The 12,142-nt window shown below is 24.4% G+C and overlaps 2 protein-coding genes across 3 annotated transcripts in view; one reads left to right on the forward strand and one right to left on the reverse strand.

Moving 5' to 3' along the window:
• Positions 1-6,104, reverse strand: part of LOC129610210 (nocturnin) — a 31,467-nt gene extending 25,363 nt beyond the window's left edge. The window contains exon 1 of one of the 2 annotated variants that reach the window (XM_055522670.1): positions 5,849-6,104. In XM_055522670.1, the coding sequence (XP_055378645.1) occupies positions 5,849-6,024 (176 nt within the window). In that variant the 5' untranslated portion in view covers positions 6,025-6,104. Of the gene's footprint in view, positions 1-4,193; positions 4,462-5,848 lie in introns of those variants that run through there. The other variant, XM_055522672.1, reaches the window with a different exon arrangement.
• A 3,590-nt stretch (positions 6,105-9,694) lies between these two features.
• Positions 9,695-12,066, forward strand: LOC129610408 (uncharacterized). Its single transcript, XM_055522974.1, has 2 exons — positions 9,695-9,700; positions 10,588-12,066. The coding sequence occupies exons 1-2, from the start codon at positions 9,695-9,697 to the stop codon at positions 12,064-12,066; spliced, it is 1,485 nt and encodes a 494-aa protein (XP_055378949.1).
• Positions 12,067-12,142: the final 76 nt, after the last annotated feature.

Raw genomic sequence — 12,142 nt, forward strand, 5'->3', positions numbered from 1 at the left:
GTTTTTAAAACCCAAAACAATTCTTGTTTTTGTTCTTTAATTTTTGTTTTGTTGTTTTTTTGCCGCACACATTAAGTTGAAATAATTGAAAATTTTAATAAATTTGTTCTTGTAAACAAGTACTAATGTATTTGAATAAAATTAGCAAATAAATTATTTTCTGCGTGGATTTGTATTCGCACAAATTACACAAGGTTTTTTTTTCGACTTTTCACACTACTATATTGTGTTTCTTATCCTTCTCTTTCACTTAATTAGTTCTAGAAATTAATAAAATTGATAATTTCCTTCAAATTTTGTTTATTTCCAAATTTTATTTTGCAATTATACTTTTGTTGTTGGAAAATCCAATCTATCTTGAAACTTTGGAAGAAGGAAGAAAATAAATTGAATGTTACCAGCAATTTATGGCACAAATTTTTATTTTATAAACTAATAAAAAAATTTTTATTAAAAAAATAACAAAAAAGAGATTAAACTTGTAAGGTAACTTCCAATCAGAATTTGATACGGGACTACCATTTCATTCATTACCTAGAAATCGAAACAAACCCTAAGATAAGGGAATGACTGAAAGTTTTGTTGTTCAAATATTCATTTACAATTTCTTTGAACGGGATTTGATTTGTATATTTCAATAATATTGTATATTTAAAGGCATAAAAACCATAAATTTAAGTTATAAACTATAAATTTTAAAATTTTTAACTTGCTGGAAGTTTTTTACCCTCGTAATTTAACTTAATTTTCGTTTTACTTTCATTGTACCTGTGTGTTTTTTAATTTGCGTTTTAATATAAATTCTAGTGTATTTTATAATGACATATATTGATAATGAATAGGAAATATTAGAAATGCAAAACTTAGTAAAAACTTTGTGTTTTTAAAAAATCTCCAATTTATGATAACCAAACGCAGATTTTCATAATTTTTTTAAAACATTTCTTCACGTATTGTTCTTTGCATAGATCTCAAGATGTTTATTTTCTTTTTTTGTTTTAAATAAAAACTTCATCAGCCATACGGAGAAACTTTCCAATCTTTGGTTAGAAATACAAAACGTTCTTAACAGAACGCTAAGAAAGAAGCTAACTTGCATCAAAAGGCGTATGAACGATGTACATTGTTATTTTTCTTAAAAATTATAGCAAGATTTACAGACAACTACAAAATGACTAAAATTAAATAGAAATTATTAATGTTTTGTCATGTAAGAGAACAAAAATAAGTATTGAATTGAAATTTCAAATATTTATTCTGCTTAAATTTAGAATGTGTGTATGTATGTTAAATGTTATAATTAAATATTTTGTTTTTCAACTCACCGAAGATAAAATTTTAATAACTTCAAATCGAAAATATTACAACTTTGTTTTAAACAATTTCAATTGAAAATGTAATTTAACAAAAATTATGATTGAAATGCGAATTTTGTAAGTAAACATTAAATTTGGTATTTTCAAAATGTGCTAATTATCAAACATTTACATGAATTTTTTATTTAATTTTTGTTTACTTTTAAAGTTTCTTAATATAAAAATACTGTAAACCGGTTAAAACAAACACCAAATTTTAATTAACTTTGTATTTTGTCTTTAAATTTTTTAATAATTTTATTCAATTCCATCTGATGAAAAACTTTCATTTTCGACAATTCTATTTTAAATGTCATTTTATATTTTGAAAACAATTTAAAATACTGCTCATCAAATGACATTTGTAGAATTTAATATTATTTCTACTATATACAGTGCAGCTCGCTATATAATGGACGTTAGATTAAAAAATGTAATTTTCTTCACACATCTCTGAATTAAAATGGTAATTTCAAGAGAAATAACAATAAACACATTTTAAAATTTAATATTTATTAATAGTTGTTAGATATGTATTTTATGTTGATATGCAAAAGCAGAAATTTGCCTTATTTTCACTTTTTAGGTCAGACTTTGAACCCGATCAGATCCAGTTTGTCAGGGCACGCTTTGTTTAGATGGACAGAGCTTACAATTTTTCTGATTTGAAAAGTCAAAACAGTATTATAGTACGAAGAAAGCCATCTGAGCAATACTCTGATTGTCGTTGTAAAGAACGCGAATTTTTAGCTGCGAAAAGTTGACAAATCTGAATCTCTTTAATGTAATAAACAAAAATGATTAATATCATACTTAAGCAAATTAATGTGGCAAATAACGATCAAATTTATGAAAGTCATTTGACTGTTAAATATCTGATTTTTATAATATCATAAAATTAGATTTAAAATTGCTGTTGAAGATTTGACATTTCTTATGTAGATCATATAAAAAAAGAATTTACTTACAAACTTATTAAATTCTTCACAACTGAACCGTATGATATTAAAAAAAAATTGGATTGTACAATGTACAGAGTCCAAGAGATATTTTAAATGTACAACATTTGCGTCATACTTGATGAATTGACCTAAATCTAAGAAATTATTAACTGCTACTTATTATGTAGCCCACTACAAAATTGAGCACTTTTATTTTCGTTGAAAAAAAGAAAACAAATTTAAACTTAAGTCATGGATTTAGATTAATCGAATTAAAATTTGCAGCTTCTGTAGTCGAAAAAATGAATACTGTTATAAATTATACATACTTAAATTAAGTTCGTAAATACTATATTGATGTTCTTCTTATCACAAAACTACTAGACGTCAACAAATATTTTTTATATAACAATAATGCATGTATATATATGTGCATGTAGGTGTTTATTTTTTTTTACTATTTAAATAAAATTCGATGATTATTAATAATTTCGAGGATTATTTTAAATTCAAATATAATAATATGTAGACTTAGCATATAAAAGCTTTAAACTTTAATAATAAATTGATTATAAATTAATATTTTTACAATAAGACAATGTTTATACGATTGATAATATTAAAATATATTTGCACAAAAGTTAAAGTTCACTCATTTTTTAAAATACTTTTAACCTGCAATGTGTTCACTTTTTATTTAAAATGTTCTTATTGAAACACAAGCAAATGTGTCTGTAGAAAAATAATAATGTAATTACGTTATAATATTTTTTAAGTCAATTTTGGACCGGAACAGAATTGAGATGTTATTGAACCTTAGGTAAAGAGAAAATTGTTTTATTACTTTGCAAATTAATTATAATTGCTCAAAGAGAAAACAATATCGCTATATTAAAGTTTACTTTTAAATTAGAAAAGAAGAATTCGAGAAAATAGTTGTAGCTAAACTTATTCTAGGAGTTTGGCTTATATGCCTGTAGAAATTTAGGCAGTTTGACTGTATTCACATATGTAGGTTTAAATTTGAGTTAAAAATTCTTGATCCTCTAAAGTTAGTACAGTACTTGCATGCTTATAAAGAATTTTAAAATCCATTTAAATTATTTCTAAAATCCCAATATCAATTTATTATTATATTATATATCATTTTAAACAGACATATGTATACCATTTCATATCCACTTTTCATATATACATACATATGAATGCGTCTCAGATAGATTAATTTTTCACATAATTAAATGATGTTCCATACTCTTTTGAAATTGGCGTTTTTAAAAAGGTACTGTAAAATAATACTGACAGCTTTGCGTTTAAATCTCGAACTAATTTCCCGAATTTTGCAAACATAAGTAACTGCGAAAAGATTAATACGGTGATTAGAAGATCCTAAAATTTCATGAATTTTACTTTTTAACTAATTATCCACATTAATGTCTAATATTTGTAAACAAATTATTGACTAAACATACATACATACATGAGTATGTATGTACATACATACATGTGTATGCATATACGAAAATCTTTTACTTTGAATTAATTATTAATTATTACCGAGATGGATATAATTTACGCATGTTTGTATATATGTGTAGATACATATGTATCTATTTGTAATTTATCTTGAAGAAAAAATTTTATCAATTATTATTATTTGTAATTTATTAAAGTAAATTTAAAGGTAAAGATAAAAATCAATACAAATTCAATACACAGGTGCACATTAAAATAACAATTAATGAACAATAAAACATTATACATATAATTCAACTTAAACGCTCATTATGTGCATATAAATATGTACATAATTTTATTATTATTATTATTGTAATTGTAATAAAAGAAAATTAAAAAAAAATAAAGAAAACAGAAAATAAATAGCTACACAACTTACTCAATGAGGCCTTTAATAAAATCGACGTCATTGCTTTCACTTGCTACAATATTATTCTTTTGTTGTTGTAGCATTAAAAAATAAACACTACAAAACTACACAGCCACAATGTTTATTTATATTGTATATTTTGTATTATTATTAGGTATTATGGTATTATATAGGTGGTTCAGTTACTATACTCTATGATATTTTTGTAGTTTAATGTTAATTTATAATATTACATATATACATAATATGTATGTATATAATTAAATGTTATACAGCTATTATTATACTTATTATGTGTATATTTATTTATGCTAAATAAAATCAAAAACTATATTGAAAATATTATGAAAGTTGAAGGACAAAATATTTTGAATTTATTTTTATTTCCTTTTTTTTTCGTATTATATTTTTGCTAAAATCAATTAAATTGGAATTTGTTCACAATTAAAAAAATAGTGTATAATATATAAGTACACAAATTACATTGTTTGTATGTATGTATATTACGTATTATAATTTAATTTTTGGTATTGTTTTTTGAAAATTTTTTTTTAATTTCAAAACGATTTAATGAATTCCTATGATTTTTTTAATATTATAATGCATTTTTTATTATTTTAATTTATGTACATAAATACACACACACATTAATGACTTAATAAAATTTTTTTTTTTTATTATCTTGTTGTTTTTTTGTTGTTATATGTATATTTTTTTTTAAAGGTATATTTTAAGAACAAATTTTCGCTCTGATTTTCTCAAAATTTTATTGATTTTGAGAAAAAACAACTCTTTAAATTTTATAAATTTAATGGTTATTTATTCAACAGGTTGTTTAAAACTAATATAAATTGTAAATTATATATAGAAAAAAAAATAATTTGTTACTTTATATAATTACTTTTTTTTTTTTATTTTCTAACTAGAATTTTAGATATTTTTTTTTTTGTACAGATTTTGTAATGTAAACACTGTCGTACAATAAAACTGAAGAACATACGTAGAAAAAATTTCTCTATTCTAAAATATTCAGTGAATAAGAAGAATAAAATGTACATACACATATAGGTATGTACATATAGTATATACATAACATTCAATGACATTCATAACGTCATTTTCTTTTATAAAAACATTATACTGGTATTTATATAAAGAAAAAATTTTATAAGATACAAAATTTAGGATACATGCATGTACAATTTATTATATACATACGTATTTATGTATGTACATAATAATAAAGTTCATAGATATAGTTTTACATATAAACAATGTTAATATTGTGAGCATTTATATTAAATCATTTATTTATATTTTCTTTTAACTTTGATATAATACAAAACTAAATAAGTATAACATATACTTGTGCATATATATATACTCGTAAATGCAAATAAATAAATTCATTTAATTTCATTGTATATAAACTGTAGTAAATATATATATAGAAAAATAATTCTTCAGTTACGTACCATTCTGTACAAATTCATTTTTACAAAATTTCCAATTTTATTGGATTTCTTATAATAAATAAATATTTTTTTAACAGGTTTATAATACATGTGCATATACACATGCATATATCTACATATAATAGATAGAAACTGTAATACATAATAATTGTATATAACAAAAATAAATAAAATTATAATAATACTTACAGGTTACTTAACAGTTTAATTATCCACATTGATAGGCCTCTTTTTTGTATTAGCTGCTGCTTTAGCTGTTTTTGATGGCAATGATATTGATGAGAATGTTGATAATGATAATGAAAAGAACATAAATTTTTGTTGTAAATTTGTTGTGCGCATAAGTAACACGTGTATCTATACATTAATAATATAAACAAAATTGGAATATAAATATTTTTCACTTCTTATTTTTTAACGAATAAAAAATTTATTTTTAATTTTATTCTTTTGAAAAAGGAAAATAAATAAAATTTTTTAGAAATTTTTTTTTAACAAAAGGAAAATTTTATTTTTTTATTTTTTATTTTATTTTTAGTTTTTTATTCTAATGGATATTTACACTTGGGATTACGATAAATAACTAAAAGTTTTACTTATTTTGTGCTTTTATCAATGATTTCTATAATTTTTTATAAATTGTTTTCAATGTGTTTACATATTGTTATACAATAAAAAAATACAATACATTTTTTTTGTTAGTATATTTTTTGTACATTAAGTACCCATGTACATACATATAATATGTATACATTATGCATTAGCGAGTATAAAAGAGAAATACGTGTAAAAAAGAGTAAAAATATAAGTGCATAATATTTGTAAATAAACGTAACTACATACATACATAATTATGAGTATTATGTACATGCACAATTTCAATAAATAAACATACATTTGGTGTACATATCGCACGTTTTAAAGAAGAAAACAAATTTTTTTAAATATTTCTTTTTATTTTGATTTTTATGATTTATAATAAAAATTCATAATACTTTCACAAAACGTTCAGATGCAAACAATTTAAAAAATTTTGTAACTCGTGAATTTTCGGTATATATAACTTTATATACTTACATATGTATACTCATACACGGGTATATATGTAAAAGTACAAATATTTATAATAGTAATATTATAGTCGGTTTTAATGAATGATAACTATTTAAAGTCAGCTTCGGATAACTTACTAATTATTAGAATTAATATTCTCTATTTAAAATTATAATTACAAATAACAAATTTATAAAACCAAATATATTTTGTTAAGATATGCAAATATTTTTTCTTTTTATTTGAATTCTTATTACATTATGTATAATAATCTGGTCAATAATCTACACATTGCGTACATATTAACGAATTACATGCCATAGCATTTATTTGTAACATACACTATTATATGTGTAACCTTTATATTACATAATAACCTTTATTTTAAATTTAACACAATTTAGTAATTGCAATCCTGTCCCTGTTAATTGTTCCCGTTTCCTCCAGCATTTTAACTAAAATTCAGTTACTTTCCAAATTTATGGAATAATATTATGTCATGGAACGCTAAACATGGATATGGAATGCTTTTCGTGTTCATTATCCAATATGCATATACATCTGCTAAAAATTAATAATCTTTTATATATAAAAATGCACAAAGATAACGTTTATCTGCAATTATCACGTATTTTAAAAATATGTACATAATATATTGTAAGTACTAACATGTACATATGTACATATGTTTATAACTTTTTCTGTTTTATAAAAACCAGGAAGTAAAATAAAAGCTTTTTTCAAAAGCTTTAAAAGAATATCAAAGTATAAAATTATTTTTTTGTATAATGTATTATAAATTACCTATATGTACACGTATGTATGTGTGTTTTTAGTTCAAAGTATCATAATAATATAACAAAAAAAAATCTGATGTGATCACCACATAACCGACCGCAATATGTATTGTCCAGTTAAGTGAAAATGTTACAGAATATTATAAAAATGTATGTTAAATACTTTTTTCAAATTTTTAGAACATTAGTAAACTTATAGGTAACATACCTAGAAAAATATAAATTTGGCTCTTATTAGAACTTCGCTTTGTGCTACACGAATTCTCTGAAGTCCTCGCCAGTTAGTTCTGGTAACTACCTGAACTCAAATATCAAATTTCAAGAAATTCTATCAATTCGTTCCGCAGATATGCTGAAAAATGTAAAATCGACCCGCAGATCAGTTTTCGAGCCCTGATCTTTTCGAAAAAATTTATATGTTTTAGTACGAAGAATTTAAATATTAAATTTCAATGAAATCGTTTAAATATTTCTCTTTATATACGCAAAAATGTATATTTGGCCCGTAGTAAATGTGTAGTTGCTGACGCCTGATTCTTTCCAAAAGTTAGGAAATTTCGCGGACGGTCGAGCGAAGCTTATATATGATTCAAGCAAATCGGTTGAATATTTTCTTTAAAATAGTCAAAAATGTAAAACAGGCCTGATGTATCCCAAAAGTTGATCAATCCATGCCATGATTGAAATAAACTTACATATAAAATTTCATTAAAATCGGTTCAGCCGAACTTGAGATACACGCGTCCACACACAGACCGACAGTTTGCTAAAAATTGTTTACTTACACCACCGAAAACTCGATATGCAAAATTTGTTACCATCACATATCCTACATATTGTATACACAATACAATATATGAAATTTTTAATTTGACATCCAGCGCTTAATTTTAAAATTTTAGCTTTTGTAAATATTATAAGTATATGTATGTACATAAAGTACAACATTTACCGCTGATTTTTAGAGTGAAAATGAAAAATTTATTATAAAAAGATTAACGCTAAAAGACTATTTTAATTAAAATTACGGTGAATTGAGTTTATTTACAATACAGATTAAAAGTCCGAATCTCCTTTTCAAGTGGTAAAATAAAATTTTAGCACAACTACATACATATGTATGACTAATTTAATAGTAAATTTGTTTAGATTGGCAAAGGAATTTTTTTTTCAATAAGAAATTTAACCAATATATCACTTTATTTCCCTTCTTTCTTATATATTCGCAATCCATATTTCCCGCAATTTTTGCATAATCCATATATCACAATATCCATATATCGTAATATGTGATGATCACGCGTTAAAAGCGTTTAAAATTAGAGATTTTTTTAAATTTCTCCAAAAATATTTTTGCTGAAGCCTATTATCATATATTGAATTCCCAGTGATCACAAAAAACACTTAAAATCGCTCTATCTCTTCTATTTTAGCCAGAAAACGCGTTTAAAGTTTTGCAAAAGATTTGTTAAATATCTTCAAAAATAATTTTGCTACAGCCTATTATCATATATTGGCAGAATCTGTGAATTCCCAGTGATCACAAAAAAAACACTTAGAATTGCTCTATCTCTATAATCTTAAATATTTTATTTATGAATAATTTATATTATGTTCTTTTAATTATAATTATTTGTTAATACATTATAGTCATTAATTTTGTTTTTAACTTAATTTAGTTATATTTTTCATTTTTGAATAAACATTAACTTTATGTTTTAGAATACATTTTAAAATTGTGAATGTTTTCACAAAATACAATAAAATTGTGAATATATTTAAATAGGGAAAAAAAGTGAAAAAGTTGTGAATTTTGAAAAGCACAAGTAATTTACGCTGGCATTGACAGTTTATAATTTTAAATATATAAATGTTTATAAACATAACAACCATAATGTCTATGAAAAGGTTTGAAACTTGGGAAAAATAAACTGTGAATTTATTTATATTTGTTATAACTGTAGTTCTTTTAAATTCGTAAGACAAGTTTTTTTTTAAAACATTTAATTTATATTTAACAACTAAAGCCACATTATTTATTTGAATACATTTGGATGTGTATATGTATGCTGTGTATGTAAATACAATGGAAATATACAAATAACTACGGAAACATATCACTGCGGTGACTGGTCCTTTCTTTGCATTTGAAATAAATTTTTATTGGCATAAAAATTGTCAGCATATGCAGGTATGTATATATGTAAATGCACTTTCTAGCAAAATTTTAAATTTATAAGGGATGCAATCTTATAAATTATGTAAATTTTTTGTAAAAACTACGTACATACATATGTATGTACGTTATATTAAAAACATTAGTATTGTCGTTTTGGCGTTTAAAGGTTTAAACATTCGTCTTTCGAAATTTATAAAGTTTAAATTCATTTTATATTCTATTTATAACAAAATCAAATTTAATTTGTAAAATTTCATTTACCTTATCTAAGTATGTATATATATATATATATCTACATGTGTTGTCATTATTACTCGGCTAACAAAAAAAAATTAAATTATGGCAATTGAATGTTAGTTATATTAGCTTTTGCTCAAAATTTTATTGAAAATCTTATCTTTCCTCGAATATCCAGTTTAAACTTCCTGTACACATTTTATTTACTGATTCTTTGAAATTTTATGTTTTTAAAAATCTTTATCTTGCGTATATTTGTTTATACATACATTCTAAAAGTATATTGTCAATCACTCAATATGGGTTTAACTAGTTACAAATAATATCAAAAAATAAATATTACATAGAAATTACAATGAAATCCAAAAAAATCTAAAAATAGTGCATAAACTGGATTCTAATTTTACTTAGTTACAGGAACTATTCAATTATAATTTTAGTACTTCGTTGCCTTAAGCAGATTCATATATTCTTGAAAAATTACTTTTGACTCAACTTTTTTACTTTATTGGAAACTTTTATATAAAAGGTAATTTTCAACACAATTCCGCTGACATTAAGTCATTTATATTTGAATAAACATCATTCTAAAATGGTAATTCACTCCGATTATAATAAAATTAGTAACATAATGAAATATTTTATTTACTTATTTTTTTTAGAATATTTTAGAATTGTGTCTAATATTGGTAGTTTCGTCAACAGCGTATTGTTCAATACCTTTTGATTACACTATTCTTGGAAACAATGTTGCACCATTTGAAACTAAAGCAATCAATTTTATACCATTGCCTTCCCATGGTCCAATGAGCAGTCAATCTTTACTCGAAGAATTCCTCAAATCACGAATGCCAGCTGCTGAATATGGTCCGCCAAAAAAAGATGAAATGTTATTTAGGCCAACAACAGAACCTGCTAAAATGGAATCTACTACTACAGAAAAACCATTTACACCAGAAACGAAATATGCTGCAACAGAAAAAAGTGAAATGTCTTTTATGACCACTGAACTCCCTCCAATGAAAATACCAAAAGTATATTTGCCACCTGGATTACCTGAATTACCCCCAGCCCCAGAAATACCATCAACAACAACAACAACCACTACAGAAAGCACATTCATGGAGAAAAAAATGGATAAAGAAGAAGAAGAAGAACGTAAACCAGCAGAAGAATATGGTGTTCCTACATTTGACGAAATTTCTTTTATGCCTCCTCCAAAAACCGATATGAAAGTAACAGTCAAAAAATATTTACCACCAGGTTTGCCTGAATTACCTCCAGAACCAGAATTTCCTTCAACAATGGCAACTGAAGATTTATTAGATAAAGAAACAAATGAAATGAATAAACCAAAAGAAGAATATAGTTCTCCAACTAAAGATGATATGTTATTCAAACCTTATCCAGAACCTAAAATTCCAAAAGTATATTTGCCACCTGGATTACCAGATTTACCTCCAGCCCCAGAAATATCTTTAATGACAACAGAAAGTTCATATGAAAAAGAAACACCAAAAATGGAAGAGATGATTATTATGCCAGCTGAAGAATACTCTGAAGAAATGATGCCTGAAAAAATGATTATGCAAGAAATTCCAGTCGAAAAATTACCAGAACCATCACTTGATCTTCCCAAGAGAGAAAATGAACCTGAAAGTCCTGAAAACGAATACAGCTTTACAAAAGATGGCAATAATTTTAATTTTAAAATCAGTGTAACGTCTAATTCAAATTCTTATCCACCGTTGCCGTATTTTTTTGCACCTCATAATCCACAATTTTTCCCATACCCTTCAGCGCCATATCCACCACAAATACCCGCAATACCAACTCCTCCTCCATCGTATGGGCCACCAATAACAGAAACTAAAATGGAACCAACTACGTTACCTCAAGCAGAATTAATGAGAATGCCAGAAATGGAAATTATGTCAGAAATGAATAAAGATGCACCATATCCAGCGCCTGAAATAATTATGGCAAAAACAACTTTAGAACCAGCAACATATCCACCAGCTACAACTGAACTACCACCTATGATTATCTCTCAGGAAATAAAACATTATATACCACCAACACCATCTATTGGAGCTCCATATCCACCACCCTTACCATATTCAACATACGGGCACCTGTGATCTAAAACAAAATAGATATACATATACATATACATATATATCTTTTTATATTTTATTCTTAATACGAAATTAATGA

This window comes from Condylostylus longicornis, unplaced genomic scaffold (genome assembly GCF_029603195.1).
Source record: "Condylostylus longicornis isolate FDR11 unplaced genomic scaffold, ASM2960319v2 ptg000044l, whole genome shotgun sequence".
Lineage (NCBI taxonomy): Eukaryota > Metazoa > Arthropoda > Insecta > Diptera > Dolichopodidae > Condylostylus > Condylostylus longicornis.